The sequence below is a fragment of the Dinoponera quadriceps genome, unplaced genomic scaffold (genome assembly GCF_001313825.1).
Source record: "Dinoponera quadriceps isolate SergipeBrazil2010 unplaced genomic scaffold, ASM131382v1 scaffold113, whole genome shotgun sequence".
Lineage (NCBI taxonomy): Eukaryota > Metazoa > Arthropoda > Insecta > Hymenoptera > Formicidae > Dinoponera > Dinoponera quadriceps.
The window spans coordinates 505,402-522,414 of record NW_014554899.1 but is presented as its reverse complement, the minus strand read 5'-3'; the positions used below and the strand labels follow the sequence as shown (position 1 = coordinate 522,414).

Here is a 17,013-nt window from a genome sequence, read left to right as displayed (position 1 = left end):
CAAACTGAAGTACAAAATGAAAATATTCGGCGTCAAGGTATTAAGAGAGACTGCGTAAAATATATATAACGATATATTTAACACGTGTAACAAACACAATTGATCATTTCGAAGTGTCAAATGATTAAGCAGGAATGCTCAAAAACAGCGCGCACTTGTAACGCTTCCAAAGTATATTTCCATCAAGTGTTTTGATACTATGATTAGCGTCGTCGTCAATTTTTGTCTCTTCGCATCGCGAAAACGAGACCGAGAATGTCTTACAGAAACTCGTACACTTTTTATGTATGTAGTATGAAAATTTCGACGCGACATGACGATTCTATGTATCACCTATAGCGTCGTCGCTATCCGCGCTGTGATCAGTGTCGGACTCGACATCTTTCATACCCTCTTCGTCTTCCTGCTCGTTTTCCTCGTACTGCTCGTTTTCCTCGTACTGCTCGGTCTCCTCGTTCTGCTCCGACATTTCCTCCCAATTGTCGTCGGAATCGCTGCTAGATTCAACGTCGTCCATATCGAGAGCCTCATCCGCTGGACCTGAGCAAACATTTCCGACGATGCGGCTTAATCATATCAACCTTCAATTCAACTAAATTTTGTGGAACGTTGAAAATTATGTCCCAAGGAAGAAACGAATATCTCAACGTATCGGTGATCCACTGACCTGGATCCTGATAAACAATCAAGGCTTCCTGGTTTATGTACTTCTCCTGTTCCTCCTGGGTCTGAGATATCTGTTCTGTTATAAGAGAAATTCTGCCTTTTAATTTCTGCACGTCCGAGAGAAGTAACAATTTTTCTTCGATGAAATGCTTAACAGGACCAAGTATGTCCCTGAAGTCCGGCCGCGACGACAGATGTGCCGCGTGACTCTTGATTAAAGCCTGCAGCCATCTTGTCGCGATTTGGCATCTAAACGGGAACATTATAATAAATCGTCTTTAATTTGCAAGATAATATATAAGCTTTATCCCAGAAAAAAGGAACCAAGAATTCTCATATAGTAGAAAAGAAGGGAACACTTATGAAATAAAAAAGAAACAATAATATAATTACGTATATGTTTTGCCTTGCAACATGACGGATAACTCTTGGAACAATGGCGTTATCGCCTGCAACGGCAAGTTTACGACGGTATTGCGAATCACGTTTTCGTCTTTCGTGAACAACACCGTGGACAGGATGTTTTTGTCATTGATGTTTAATGCCTGTATCAACAACTGCGACCTGTTCCCTCCTTTCATCGGTGAAATACCTGACGTGTTCGCGTCCGCATTCAAGCTAAGATTCTCCAATCGATCTTTCAGTGTCTGAGAACCGTCCTCTATAATCTTCCTTTTCTTCACTGTTTCATCTTCGCCATCCGCTGTAACAGTTTCAAATTACGATAATTGTCATAAGCGAGTGATTGTAAGACTTTTTAACTAATGCCGAGCAAAAATATATAATATAGAAGGATATTGAGAAATATGTAGCAATTTTTCTAGAGAAACAATTCTTGAATATAGTAGAAAACAAATCCGTGTGATTACGTTACCATGATAAACATAATGGGCATTATCCGTCTCAACAGGCATCTGTTTGAGAATCTCATATATTGTCCTCTCTTTCGGTTTCTTCTTGAGCATTCTGGTTAAACATTGCACTTTGTCAGAGAAATCCGGCTCAACCTTCTCGAGCCATAAGTTCAAATGATCGCCATATGCCAACAGTAACTTCTCGTCGTCGGTCAAATGACCCGCTAGGATAAGGATCTCTTTTGGATAGGTTTCTGAGACGATAGTGACATCAAGAGACGGTTTCAATGGTTTCGTACGACCATTCGGTTGGTACTTGAACAGCTGGGCTTTACCCAATCTTGTAGTAACTAACACGATGACTTGTGATTCCTCTGCGACAAGCGTCGATATGAACGAAGCTTCATCTTGCAGACACAACAATGTCGCCGGCGACTTATCGTTTCTATGCTAAATAGATTTAAAGTGAAGTGATGTGAGACATGTCGATTAACTAACTGCAAAAACGAAATGCGTACTATAAAGTCATCTTTGTGTTGTAATGGAACTATATAAAGTGAATTGCAACTGTTATATAAAATGTCAACAACAGATTCGTTTCAGTTAAATTCAAGATGGTCTTCATGGAAGAATATGTACAAAAACTATCATTTACTCCAATACCATTCCTTCTTTCAAAAGAAAATAGCTGAATATAAAGTTACAAAATTTTGTTTCATAATTAATAGCTGAATGTTGTTTGGTAGTTTAATTTTGGTTGATAAATTGGTAGCTAAATATAAAATTAGAAGATCTTTTGAAGCTTATCGGAAATTGAATATTAAAAATGTTTTGTCCTTTACATCTATGTTATTCTTTACACAGAATAATAATGAATTTATAATGAGTATATAATGAGAATATATAATGAATATATGAGAAACAGGATGAATTGTACCTTATCCAATGGCCATACGCAAAGACTGCTATCCGAACGAGAACTGCTGATCAGGTAGCTAGTTGTATCTACTTTAAGAGGATGAAGAATGGTAATTGGGTTAACATGTCCGGTAAATGTACGAATCAATTGTCTCGTTGCTAAATCCCACCACTTGATTATTCTTTCTGCGGACAACAGAGACTTCCCGTCCATTGAGACCGCCAGTGCTGTGACTTTTGATTTGCCCGATTTCCACTTGCACTTGATTCCCTTCTCCGGAATATTCCATTCTATCAGATGATAATCATCTGAGGCTGTGAATAGACCACTGTAGGTTGACCAAGTTATCGCTGTGCAAGCTGCGGTACTGTCATTCTTCAATATGGTAGCGGATGTTGATGCTATGTTATACAATATAACATTCCCATCCGACAATCCCATAGCCACAACCTTATTATTGCCATCCTCCGAAACTGATTTTTTTCTGCGCCGCTTCCCTGGTAATGGCTTGAGGTATAAAAAGAACTTCCCATTATTACGATATCAAGAAAATAAAAACACTTCTAAAGTGTTCTTTCTTTGCTCATTATGTTAAGCTAATGGGGAGAAATTGTATATGTACGATATAATCCCATATGCTGGCATTCATAGACCAATTTTGTCAAATCCAAGTGAGATAAAATGTCGACTTTGTCTCACGAGAGTAAGGATAGCAAGATAGACAATGTAATACGATTTATAAATAAATCGCTGACGAATGTACGATGTACGTAACCTAACTCTTTCGAGTTAACTTAATACTTCTGAAGGGGATATTACGAATGAGATAAACATTTGGGCATTTGGGCATTTTCAGGATATTCGACGAGTGACATGTGTGACGAGTATGTAAATAAAGCAAAAAGAAGAGCAGAGAGAGCGCGACAGCCACAGCGGCGATAGAAGCACATGGCGCGACCATAACCTACCAATGTGGTGTCCGTCGATTGCGAAGTCTCGGAGATCCATTGTATGACGTTGCACGGCGACGCCAGGTGTGCATTGGGCGTGTGAACATGTTTCAATCGGCCGGACGTGGTCTCCCAAATCCTCAAAGCGCCATCGGGACCACAGAAAGCGTAATATTGACCGTCGTGAGAGAACGCTTTATTCCCAACGGCTGCCATCTTCCCGCGAGACAGTTCACGTAAAAAGCGAACGACACACACTGCGGTACTTGAGATAGGTCTATCTGCACGAAAGCGCGATCCATAGATATTTGCAAAATAGACCTGCTAACTCAGCCAAAATACATGATTGCGAAAATATTTGAAGAGCATCGAGGTTCGCTCATTGAGGATGCGTCGCACGAGTTCGTCGGATGTGCCGATTGGCTGTCGAATAGAGAATTTCTGAGGTCCCTAACATTTCCCCTAAATGTAATACCATCCTCAATAAACGAACATCGATATTTTTCGAACATCGATGATTTTGTCCTAGCCTTTACTTATATTAGATCTCTGAATTTAAACCAATTACATTGACGAACTGTGATGGTGAAACCAGACATCAGTCTGTATATAAGGGTGCTTTTGTGTAACACAGCAGTTAACAATTGAATTGGACTGAAGCAGAAATTAGTATTTTATTTATGGCAGGTTAATTTCAGCTCCTCGGCACTTGAACTTACGGAGCATGAAAATATTTTCTGAATAATCTTTCGGGACAAAGAAACGAACCGGGGGAGCCAAAGGACACCCCTCGTTTCATCGATCGATCTCTTCACTGGCATGGCGTATGCGCGTGCGCGATAGTCCCGGCCCGAATCATAACAATTAGTTTTGGTTGGTTTCGGTTTGTTGGATGCTCGCGTTCTTCTTCGTGGTCTCGCTGCTTTTATTGCGAGGACAATCAGCTGTCGGGATCGCGAGGACCCAAATCGAATCGGTGGAGTGAGTGCGGACGGGTCGAGAAGTCAACACTCGTCCGGCAAGTACGAGACTTCTCGCGCGAGCGGTGAACGCGTTATCGCACGAAGCACTTGAACGCGCTCTTATTTCCCCCAGCTGAGTCGCTGTGCAGTTGTTAAGACGTCGCGCGATCTCGCGATCATACAACGATGCGAACGTAAGCGGCGTTGAGTTGCGAGAAGCGCACGACTTCGCGCTCGAGGGAGACGGTGGGTGTGAATCGGGTCGGATTCACAGGGCGGTGAGAAAGAAGGCGCGCGAGTGGCTGGTCGGCGAGACGACGGCGACCGTTGATTCCTTTACGGTGCTTTCGCCGTGGGAACAAAATGTCAACTTGCAGATGATAATCGCACCGTTATCCCGAACGAAGTACAGTGAAGATGGCGTCCTCGGAAATCGACGATTTATTGGCCGGACCGTTGGTCACTTGGGTGAGTCCTCTCGGAGATTGTTCAGATACTTTCGCCGGCCTGTTAGAAATTGCAAGACGTGCTGATTGATGCATCTCATAGGTCGTCAGCTGCCTGGAAGATCCTGATTCATTGGCAAATTATGAGGACCTAGTGGACGGTGTCTTACTGCACAATGTCTTCTTGCAAATGTAAGTCTTTTCCGCAAATGTAAATCTTCTACATGACAGGAAACTACTGTGTTTATGCGACAGCTGTCACTGTGACGGTTGACCATTAAGATGGTATGACTTGGGAGACAGAAAAGTGTTCTTGACATTCCACAGCAATCCGGAGCCGCTGCACGATGAAGTTGTACCTTCCGATGGCAATCCTGTTATTCGTACAAAAAACTTGAGGACTATAGTACAAAACATAAAACAATTCTACGAGGAGGAGATGGACAATTTGATTTTAAAGTTACCAGACATCGCAAATTTAGGGAAAGAGCCTGAATTGTATATAGCTGATATGAAATTGTTGCTATTGTTATTGCTCGGATGCGCCGTTCAGTGTCCGAATCAGGAGAAGTTCATCGGCAAGATAAAAACATTACATCTTGATACTCAACTTGCGATAGTGGACTGTATCAAACAGGTACTGTCTTCGAAACATCAATGATAAGATTACCGATGTAATTCTATATATAAATGTAAAATCGTATATATTATATAAATTTTTGTACAATATACTCAGATTACAGATCACCAAGACATAGTCATTACGCAAGATGCTATGGCGAGCGCAAACATGGGTTACCTGTTTGTTCAGATAAAAAAGTGGACTCAAGAATTGGATTTCTATCGGGAGGTACGTTACTCTGTCAATCTCACGATTGCTTGTAACGGATAACCGGTAATCATTGCCTCAAACATGTCTACTTCTTCTGATAATGTCATCTTCCTAAAAAAAAAAAAATAACTAAACAGAAATGGAGAGACGCAGCGTTGGATGATAGCGTCGAGCGAAATGAATCCTCCAGCAGTGCGTCTGAGGAGATAATCAAAGTGCAACAATCTCATCCTGTCGCTAAAGCCGAAAGGGAAGATAATTATCACTATGCGGTTGAATTGGCCGATTGGAAGTCTAAGGTTCGGAAACAACGTCAGGAACTGTAAGTATTTTCATTCTTTGCGCCGTCTCACGTTATAGCTTGTTCCGTGCTTACGGTATATTTGCAGAGAGGAAAAAACGGAGGCTTTGCTCGAGTGTAAGGAGGAGCTGGAGCATAACAAGGCGTTGCTGGTTAAACTGAGGCAAGAGGTACTGTGTATCTCAACTCGCGTTCTCATAGGGAATGTGTAACTTATAGGAAATTGGTAATTTCAGAATCAAGAATTGATGCACGAGGCTCGCGCTGCCAAATCCTACAGGGACGAGTTAGACGCCGTGATCGAGAGGGCGGAACGAGCGGATCGTTTAGAAATAGAGGTTGCACGATACAGGGAGAAGCTCACGGACATTGAATTTTATAAAACTCGGATAGAAGAATTGCGCGAGGACAATAGGTGATACATTAACGTTTCTTATTCATATACTCGGGCAATCAAATGAGAAAAATAATCGTGACCAAATGGTTGTGATACATTTAAGGGTTCTAATGGAGACTAGAGAGATGCTTGAAGAACAGTTGAATTCGTCGAGAAACAGAGCGGACAAAGTACTGGAGCTTGAATCTGAAATCATAAAATACAAACAGTTACTTAACGACATGGCATTGGTAAGAGGACTCCAAGAATCAAATATTAACGTTGCAAATTCGATAAGACAACTTAACAGCTACTTTACGATCATTTTCAGGAACGTGCAGCCGACAAAGAGAAGTATCAAGAGCTCGTCGAGGAGAATACTCAATTGCATCAAATAACGAAAGCCGCTGCCAACGAGGCTGCTTTAGCTGGATCCAGTGATTCCGAAGAACCAGGTAACTTTCTGAATTACCTTTTTAGATTTGTCACGATGTAGTGAAAAATCTGTCGTCTTTTCTGGAAATTGAAGAGAAGCAAACGTTTTGAATATTTTTTCCTTCCTTAGTGCCCGACGAGAACAGACTGTCCGAACAATTAACGAGCAATGCCGAGAGGAGAGCGTTAAAATTGGAATTGGAAAATCGCCGTTTAAGTACGCTGATCGATTCGATGAAGGAGACTTCCTTTCACGAGAATTCGTCACACGTTCTGGAGTTGGAAAAGGAAAAGAAGAAGCTTTCGTTGAAGATCGAATCACTGAACGACAATAATGAGAGGCTCACGCAACAAAACTCTGACTTGGAGTTGGTTTGCAAGCAAGCGTTGGAAGAGAACAAGAAGCTTCAAAACAATCTCAAGAATCAACGTGTTTCCTCCGAGAAACAACAACAAGAACTGCAAGTATGTTGCGCACGAGTCGTACTTCGCCTCAATTTATTTTGCTTTAATGCATGGATTTTTGTTGTTTTTTTTTTATCATTTTATATATATTTTTTGCTGCATTTAGACCTATCACATGAAAATGATAGAGGTAGAAAAAAGTTACGACACAGCAGTGAAAGAGAAACAACGTGTTCAGTTGTTACTGGAGAGTGTGCGACGACGTGCTGACGACTTGGAACGCACCCTGGAGACAACGAGTCAAAAGGTCGAGGAATTGAAAGTCGTCGAGAACACTGTCAGTGAGGTTAATTCCAAGTGTCTTGATCTCGAGTCGAGGCTAACGGCGACGGAGAAAGAGAAGGACGCCGCCCAACGTGATCTATACAAATGCAGAGAAACGATCGAGGTAATTATTTTCTCGTGTCTATGAAGTTATAAATATACATCTTCGCGTGATATTCCAGAAAAAAGATGTGGCCTTAGATAAAGCAACAAACACGATCGAAGTCTTGGAGAGGAAAGTGCTGCAACTCGAGCAGGAGTTGCAGGATTGCGTCGCACAAATATCCAGGTATGTGTGTGTGCGTCTGTGAAGAAATTCATCGTTATATATTAAATAATCTCATTCTTGATAATTTCATCAAAATCGTTCTTATTGAGTGTAGATTGCAAGAAATCGAGCGAAGCAGCAAAGAACTCGATTCTCGAGCTGCAATTGACAGGGAAACTTTAGAGATACTTCAATCCAATCTCGTCGCGGAGAAACGAAGCAATCAGCAGTTGTGCACGATTTTAGAAAAGCTCGGCCTTAGTGACAATATATTGTTAACCTTACCTTTGGAGACGATATTGGAGAGGTATGGATAAAGACGAAGAAAAATATCCAGAGAGACAAATTAATCTTCTCGGTTCCTGCGATTACGCATATGAATTATTGCAGAATTTCCCAATTACCGGAAGTAGTAGATTATGTGAAGAAGTCAGCTTTCTCAGAGGAGAGCTGCAACGAAAAAGCGGCGTCCGAGTCCACGGAAAAGGAGAGCAACGATGAGCTGAACAAAACCCTGGAAGCTATAATAGAACCTTTAAAGGTATTTACACATTGGAGGAACACGTGGTCTACGTTCTGTGGTGAACTTAATTATCTGTTTTCAGCGCGAGGTGGAACAACTGCAGATGAAATCGTCCATGTCTCAAACAGCCTCGGAGCACTTGCTGTCCGAAAACGCGAAGCTTCAAGTTCACATCACAACGTTGCAGTCGCAAACCAATTCGTTAAACGCGCAGCACACCGCTCTGCAGCTGGCGAATTCGCAGCTTGTCGCGGAAAAAGAAGAGGTATCACCGTTCTTGCGCCTATAATCCCGCGATTTCGAACTTTTCGTATCGCACTTTCATCTCGTCGATTGTCAACTGTAACTGTTCCGCGTAAATCCAGCTCCTGAAGGAACGCAACACGCAGCAGCACGTGCATTCTGCGTTGCTTCGCGACCAGAACACCATGCAGTCGTTGCACGAACAGCTGAACAACGAGTACGAAATTCTGCTGCGCGAACGAGACTCCCTCAAGTCGAGTCTGAGAGACGCGAGAAACGAGAACAGAACGTTGCGCGAGAGCATCGAGCGGCTGGAGACGAAGAGCGAAGCGTTGCAGTCCGAACGAGAAGCTTTCGTCAACAACACGAGGAGCTTGAACAATCTCCGAGGAGAGCACTCGAAATTGAAGGTACCTTGTACACAATTACTAGATCATTTCCAGTTTCACTCTTGAATTTCGCCGGCGCAAGCGAGATTCTACAATGCGCTGCACGTGTTTCAGGATGACTTCAGAAATCTGTACACCGCGAGCGAAAGATTGAAGGCGGAATATAGGAACTTGCAGGAAGATTACAGGAAGAATAAAATCGAGGTGAATCGCTTGAGCTTAAAGCAGACTGAGATGCAGGGAGAGCTGAGTATTAAGAACGAACGGTGCTCGGACTTGGAGGCTGAAGTCAACCACCTTAACGAACGATGTGAGGTACTGCTGCAATTGCACAACGACGTAAAGCAAGTTTCATCAACGATCTCACATGTCAAACTGATGCTTTTTCTTCTCTTTAAGATGCTGTTAGAGATGAACTCTGGATTGGATAACGACAGGCGTTCCTTGATGGAGCACATAAGTTTGCTGTTTACGCAATATCACGAACTTCTGACGCATTCGCTTCAGGACAAGGAACATTACCATATGGAAGAGAAAATGTTCACGTTAGTATATCGGCCTAGTAGAAATTTTTACGCGTTAGTCGCAACGATGTGTTCTTATTTGCGAGTTATTTATTTTACGGTGTATCCAAAGAATATATGATGTGTGATTGTGTGTATTGCAGGGATAAAGTTAATCAGCTGTACAGACAGAAGGAGAAATTGGAAGACAAAATTATGGAGCACTACAGGAAACTTAATAGCTGCACTACCAAAAAGTACGTTTCACAAGAATTTAATTTTATAATCTACGTTTGATTTTCCACAGTTCACATTTTGTTTAAAGATACAAGTATTCTTGTAACAATTCTCTTCTCCACGTGCGCGTTTTTGTTTTTAAAACAGGAAAAGTTTCGGAGCCAATTTAGTTCGCAGAGTCAGGAAAGCCGGGTCGGAGCTCCTCAATAAGGTGACTATAGATAACAGTAATAATAAGGGATAAAAGAATCATGCAAGCATACACTCATGGATCACTTTGGACTCACGAAGAACACCCACATACTTTATCCACACTTTTTACACCTATTTCTCAAATCTAGTCTACTTTGTGTTCACTTTGTATAACAATAAAAATCGCTACAGGTTATTTTAAACACACTACCAACAAATCAAGACGAAACGATATTTTATATATCCATGTACAAATTCCTGTTCACTCTGTACAATATTTATCTCTCTATACTTTATTTACTTTACATCATAAGACACATTTTCTACACATAAGCGTTTTTGCTTGTATCGATTGTACGGATTTCACACACTCTCCGTACGGTACACAAGTACTATCAACTACGATGTTGCCGAATGAATTAATCGATGCGACAAATGCAAAATATTTCTCTATCAGAATCGACGTTCGTGGGCCGAAGATTCCAAGCAGTCTGACAGTAAGACCTATGAATCGGATACGGCAGGGAACGACTCGGACGCTAGTACCGATGATTACCGTTTACCTGGTAAATTATTCGCTACAAAAACAGCCGAATTTGACCTTGACAGTATGTAATCTATTTCTGTGCACTATCTTCAGGACCAAGCAGGATTCTCGGGTCAGACGCGCTTGGACACGCCGGGACCAGAAGAACGGTGTACTACACCGACGATTCTCCGCCGTCGTCCACTTCCTTGCCGGTAAGAAACACCTCGACAATGGCGACGAGATCGGTCGTGTCGCGAAGAACGCGATATTTACCGAGAAAATTCTCGAAACGCAGGCGGACAGATTGCTGGGCGAATCCTACCAAGAGCAAGGGGACGACAACCACCACGCTGCGCAGATGGAGTCGAATTTGAAGTCGGAAACGCAGGTGGAGTCGCGCCCCTTTTTAATCTACAACAAAGTGTCGGCGGTCATAAACGAGTCCAAGAGTGTTGCCGGTACTCCGATGAAGGACGCGGCGCAGGAAGAAACACTCGCGGAACCGCCCGCCGACAAAGAGCCAAAGACTGGAAGTCCGATATGGTACGAATACGGTTGTGTATAAGCGAACACCCTCACACACTGCCCGAACACGATGCTTCCATTAGTATATCCGAGAAAAGAAATAGGGCGTCTTTATACACATATATATATATCGTAACTTCGAACGTAACTCTAAATCAATCGCTAGGTTGCGCGGGTTTGCACGTGTTTGATAATTCAATTGTTTACAAATAAAAACTTTTTTTAGAAAACTGAATATTTGTTTGAAATATTGGGTTAGCCAATAATTCCGTGCAATTTTTTTTACCTGTGAATAGAAGACGATTTTTTTTCTTTTTTTATAGAAGACAATAACTTGAGTCGAGAATGTATTGACCATTGTAACCCACTATTTTTTGCCATTTTTCGGACAGCTTCATAAATCTTTGTTCAAAGAACTTCCTGTTTTTCTCGGCGAAAAACTATTTCAAATACCATTTGATGGCTTCCTCGGGGCGCTGCCCGTTCAAGGAATTATGAAGGGGACGAAAAGGGTAATAATTTGAAGGGTCAAGGTCAAGATAAATATGGAGAATGCGGTGAGACATTCCAGTCCGGTTCCAATCATTTTTGACAGGTTTGCTGAGATTTTTCCGTCTTGGACAGAAAAATCTTCGAAATGAAATCTCGTAAGCCATTTCTAGCACACGCGTTCTTCGACATCCTCGCCATGTACCGCACATATTTTTTTACAGTTTTTTTGTCGCGTTTTGCCGTTTTTTTAAATAAATAAGCATGATACGCTGAAAATGCTCATTTTGATTATCCATCTTTAAAATGATGCCAAACATACAAAACAACCCATTTTTACATTGCTTTTTTAAATGCATGTTAAAATGTTTTCTATGACTATGTGCTTCCAAGATTTGGACTCAAGATAGGACTTTTTCAGAATGCCTAAAATCGGCAAAAACCGCATGGAATTATTGGTCAACTTAATATTTGCTTCTGCAATATATTTTCAGATTCAGAGTCAGATGTAATTTATATTAACCAGTTAACTAGCTATCTAATTATTATAATTTACAAAGTATCGTGAAGTGGCGTTAGACGCATGCCCGTAAGGATAGCTGGAGCCATAAATTGAAGAAGAAAAAAAAAACGTTTGTTCAATACGAAGCTTTTTGCTCTTGTCTTCATAATTGTAAATAGTCGCAAGTTATTATCGATAAATCATTGTTGAGCCAATCGGATTCGTGCACTTCAAGTAACTCTGTTTCGGGATTCTGTGTTTTTCAAATCGTAAGTAGATCTTTCTGTTGAGTTCAACTTAAGAATCGTCTTAATCGCCACTTGGAAACTCCGCGAGGAAACCCGCACACCCTTACCGATCGCATTTTATACTCTACGAACGAACAAAGAGAGAGAGACTAACGCAACGCGAATAATGTCTGTTCAAAAGAGATCGGCGAAAATGCGAGAAAGTATTACGTATACTAAAGATTTTACCTTTATTCTCGTAAACTTACCACGCGTAATTGGACGCACACTGTTCGTAAAATTACAAAGTAGATTTAAGAGTAGAACGCCTACGAGTTCCTAGAAAGCTTTCGTGCTAAATCGATGCTAAAATAGTCGTAACGTGAGTAAGGTTGACGTCCGTCGTTGACGATTTACATAATTCGAGAATTATTCGTCAAATGTGTTCTTCTTTATACTTTTATATTTTATTTGCTTTTATATTTTACACTTTTATTTGTGTCTTCGAGGGTTTTTAGTGAATTTGCATGAAAGGTCGTGCCACATCTCGATTTTGTCTTTTGATACTGAGATAAATTATAGAAAACTGAATCAGTTGATTGATGGTATCTTCGTTTCTCACGATTGCCTTTGTACTGTTTCGCTATGAGACGGAACTTAATTATAATCAATTTCACACGAAGCATAATAGCGGTGGATCTCGACATTGTTGGGGATAACCTTTTCTGCATATTTACCGGATTTTTAGACAAGAAATTTCATTCTCTCTTTATTCTCTTTATTCGTATGAAGAGATAGGCTCGGGAGGAAAAATTCGTGAAAGATCTATGAAAATAGATCTCGAGAATGAGAGCGCCGAGAGCGTCGAGATACCGAGTAACGAAGTTGCAGCTATATTAACATAATAGTGTGCTCGACTTGATTTTACGCTCACCTGGTTCTATTTTCATTCGTATGCATTACGAGAATATGCAGAGTTTTCGTGGAGGTTTCTGCGCGTACACAGCTGTCTGACGTCGCGTTGTCTATTTGTTGATAGGTAGATGGAATTCTTACGCTTATTTTCCGGGAATGTAAGATGCAATTGTCTTTTTCTCCTTAATAGACGAGACTAACGTAGAGATGCAAACGCGAACAGTCTCACGCTGATAATAATGGCACAAACTTGCATTTGCTTTTACATTTGTATCGATTACCTCCTCGTCACTGGACATTTATCGCGGTATAAGTTACATAGGTTACTTTTTTACATTTCGATAACTTATATTTTTATAGTAACTTTGTGTGTACGTGTTAGGTGTGTAAGTAGGTAATTTAATATAGGTGACACACACACACACACACACACACACACACACACACACACACACACACACACACACACACACACACACACACACACACACACACACACACACACACACACACACACACACACACACACACACACACACACACACACACACACACACACACACACACACACACACACACACACACACACACACACACACACACACACACACACACACACACACACACACACACACACACACACACACACACACACACACACACACACACACACACACACACACACACACACACACACACACACACACACACACACACACACACACACACACACACACACACACACACACACACACACACACACACACACACACACACACACACACACACACACACACACACACACACACACACACACACACACACACACACACACACACACACACACACACACACACACACACACACACACACACACACACACACACACACACACACACACACACACACACACACACACACACACACACACACACACACACACACACACACACACACACACACACACACACACACACACACACACACACACACACACACACACACACACACACACACACACACACACACACACACACACACACACACACACACACACACACACACCACTATTTCTTAAGGTGCGTACACATCTAACGAATAAACAGCGAACATATGATGTATTCGGATTGGTTACGACATATGCGTTTTCCAAAATGTAACAACGAAAGTTTGCTTTCATTGTGTTAGTTCATTATTCACTCGCTAGGTGCATACGCATCTCTACATATCTCGAGAAAATTCGATCATGCTGAGATTTTACCCGAGATTTCGCACGTAAAACCGCATACTTAGCGAGAACGAGGCATCGAGTAACACCCGTCGTTTAATCGTGTACTTGTCATTCCTATTCAAGTATCGTCTTCTAATACGTCTTTCCGCAGGATGAGATATGGTATCGGTATGTGATATGACTTGTAATTACGTTATATATCGCATGTTAAACAAAAGAAGCGCAATAAATGAGAGAAAGAAGATTCGCGCGAGCGCATTCTATACTCCTTGCGCCCTTTTGTACCTCATTTCCGGCGAATTTGACGAAGAGTTAAGTCGAAGAGCGTCGTCGAAAAAGTATAACGCCGCTGCGCGAACGACGGCGCTCGAGGAGGCATCCGAAGTCTTCCGGGTCGAAACAGGATTTTCATTCGGGATATTTTTTCGCGAGCCGTCTGACTTTTCTACAAGAAATAAAGCAGCTGCGCGATACTCTCGGGCGTCTCGGACGGAGAATCTCACGCGCAGTAATGCTCACCGTTCGCCTGATCCCTCGCTTTTTTCCTTGCGTTTTTCTGCCGTCGGTATTTAAGAACGACCTGGTCAAAAAATTGTCCATCGTGCACGACCCCTTTTCCAAGTGTTTCTCAGGCTCCTCCGTCAATTTGCATATTTCCAGCTAGAAGGAACCGCCGTACCCTCGTTAAGCCCATCCGTGCTTCTTTCCCGTTTCTTTTTGTGCGCAATATAGAGATACGTCCTGAGGTTTAATCTTTAATGCCTGTGTTCAGTCTTGCTGCAGCTTATCGCGCGGTTATTTTCTGAAACAATCGTGTTAAGCAATATTAAGTTTCCGCTTTGGAATGAATATAGCGACTTATGCCCTTTAGAGCAAATGATTAAGAGCAACCAAAGTACGGGGATACTACATGTTACATACATATACGCATGATGAAAGGATAATTTCATTTAAGTTTCATTTAACGAAGAAAATTAAAGCTACATCTGATCATATATTTTAACTGATGTATATATCCATCTTGTACTGGTGAGATCGGCGTCTCATGAGCGCGACCGGATCGTTCGCTCTATGCAAATTGCGAGCGAACGAACGAGCGAGCGAGAGAGCGAATGAGAGAGAGAGAGAGAGATAGCGTCGCGGCGCCTTTGGTTTCTACCGGCACTCTCTCACCCTTTCACGGATTACGGAGCTGTCGCAAAAAACGTCCGCCTCGCAGTAACGGTCTGCTGGCAAAACCTCCCTTTCCGCCTTGCTTTTTCTACGTGCGAAAATAAAAGTCTCTCGCGCTTTTCCTACCGGTCCGGAAAAAGGTTGTGGGAGTGGGGCCGGGGAAGGGGCAGCAGGGGAGAAAGCGCAGTCGGGATGAGCGAGAGGGTCGGGGGCAAAAATAAGAACGACAGGAATACGGGGTGGCGGCGGAACTGGGGGCGGCAAAAAGAATCGTAGCGATGTCGGCGAAGGAGGAAAAAGAGCAGCCCGCGGTGGCGAGAGGCGACGAACGGTTGGGGGGACGGGGGGTGAAAAGAAAGGGATGAGTGGAGAAAGAGAAGAGAGAAGCGCCGGGAAAGAAACTGAGATTCCGCGAAGAGACGCGAGATTTCGAAAATTTACGGTCACTCGCTCGAGACGACGACGGCCGGCGACTTTACGTTTAATTAAATGCTTTGTGTTATTCTAACGTAACAAGTGAAGGCTGTCCGGGAAATTTGTTGATAAAGAACGTTCACGAGAGCACTCTGCGACTGCCGGATCCAACGTTAAACCGTTAATTATGATTTTTCAAGGTCGAAAGCGAAGATGAAAGGGCGAGTTAGACTGCGAGCGTGAGAATAAACGATAAAATCGGATACCTCGTTTAATTTCGCGGGGTCTTCGCTTTGAAACGGGATTTTAACTCGCATGGTTGTGAACACGACGGACCTAATATTTTCCAGCGTGGGGATTGTCCATTCTTCTTCGCTTTGATTCCCGTTTTTCACCCGCTTTGATTTCGCTCATCAGCCCGCCGCTATAACATACAAAGTTTAACGATTGCACCGACAAGTTGCAATGTCGCCGGTGATCTCGAGAATTCTCGTGAAGAACTCACGTATGCGGCGACGACGCGTCTCCAGCGGCATATCCGAAAGTCATTCCTGTGATCTTCCTGCCCTCCCCTCAGCCTTCGCATTTTATCAGAGGGATTACACCGGCGAACCTTTTCCATGCCGGGTTTCCTCACCCCTCACGCGCCCGCCCTGTTAACGTCCAGTACGTGCACGCATGAAGAAACGAACGAGTAGAGCGGGGGGGACCACAGATTCTGGATAGGATGTGAATTTTACAGGGGAACCGCGTGTCGAGGGGGTTTCGGGTACCACCCTGCAAAAATGTCGGTTCCTCGGCGGCAAAGAGACGGCGAGAGAGAGAAGGGTGGCGGAGCGCACATATCTACTACAAGGGTTGCACGGTGCTGAGACTAAGGAGGCGGGAGGAAAAGGGGCACGAGGGAAGATGGGTTTTTACGACACGTCCTATCCCCCCCTTCTCCCGGTTCTCCCTCCAACCCCCGGGCCGTTTCCCGCCAGCAGGAACGGCGTGAGGCAGGGGCGCGTTTTTGCGACGGCGACGAGGGGCCAGGGAGGAGCGTATGTACACCACGACGACACCGGTAAGCGGCGAGAACGTAGGACGTACGGAGGGGAGCGTCACGGTTTTCGCGTCGCTCCTGTGGAGCCCGCATAGGAGTCTGTACAGAATGCGGCCGACCGTCGGCCGATCCGTGAGG

The 17,013-nt window shown here is 43.0% G+C and overlaps 2 protein-coding genes and 1 long non-coding RNA gene across 6 annotated transcripts; 1 reads left to right on the top strand and 2 right to left on the bottom strand.

The window, feature by feature from the left end:
• Positions 1-55: 55 nt before the first annotated feature.
• LOC106742528 (WD repeat-containing protein 43) lies at positions 56-3,661 on the bottom strand. The gene is made up of 6 exons (XM_014615551.1): positions 3,408-3,661; positions 2,458-2,946; positions 1,541-1,970; positions 1,060-1,369; positions 668-915; positions 56-540 (listed from the first exon to the last, which is right to left on the bottom strand). Exons 1-6 carry the CDS (start codon positions 3,603-3,605, stop codon positions 323-325), a joined length of 1,893 nt encoding a protein of 630 aa, XP_014471037.1. The 5' UTR covers positions 3,606-3,661; the 3' UTR covers positions 56-322.
• Positions 3,662-4,214: 553 nt separating this feature from the next.
• On the top strand, positions 4,215-13,492 carry LOC106742597 (girdin). Of its 3 annotated transcripts, XM_014615720.1 has the most exons (24): positions 4,215-4,411; positions 4,485-4,819; positions 4,901-4,989; positions 5,125-5,434; positions 5,534-5,647; positions 5,767-5,951; positions 6,019-6,100; positions 6,167-6,345; positions 6,431-6,557; positions 6,638-6,761; positions 6,872-7,206; positions 7,313-7,594; positions 7,653-7,759; positions 7,854-8,045; positions 8,129-8,279; positions 8,344-8,526; positions 8,627-8,914; positions 9,008-9,208; positions 9,293-9,438; positions 9,561-9,653; positions 9,781-9,844; positions 10,283-10,391; positions 10,466-10,566; positions 10,650-10,919. In XM_014615720.1, exons 2-24 carry the CDS (start codon positions 4,769-4,771, stop codon positions 10,917-10,919), a joined length of 3,783 nt encoding a protein of 1,260 aa, XP_014471206.1. In that variant the 5' UTR covers positions 4,215-4,411; positions 4,485-4,768. The 3 variants fall into 3 exon arrangements, with proteins under 3 accessions (XP_014471206.1, XP_014471208.1, XP_014471207.1); XM_014615722.1 differs by having other exon boundaries at positions 4,215-4,819; positions 7,385-7,594; positions 10,650-13,492; XM_014615721.1 differs by having other exon boundaries at positions 4,215-4,819; positions 10,650-13,492.
• A 1,039-nt stretch (positions 13,493-14,531) lies between these two features.
• LOC106742598 lies at positions 14,532-16,869 on the bottom strand. 2 transcript variants are annotated; one of them, XR_001374285.1, is made up of 4 exons: positions 16,336-16,869; positions 16,097-16,254; positions 14,763-15,045; positions 14,532-14,688 (listed from the first exon to the last, which is right to left on the bottom strand). It is a non-coding gene; the product is annotated as an uncharacterized LOC106742598 (long non-coding RNA). The 2 variants fall into 2 exon arrangements; XR_001374284.1 differs by having other exon boundaries at positions 14,532-15,045.
• Between the last annotated feature and the right edge of the window lie 144 nt (positions 16,870-17,013).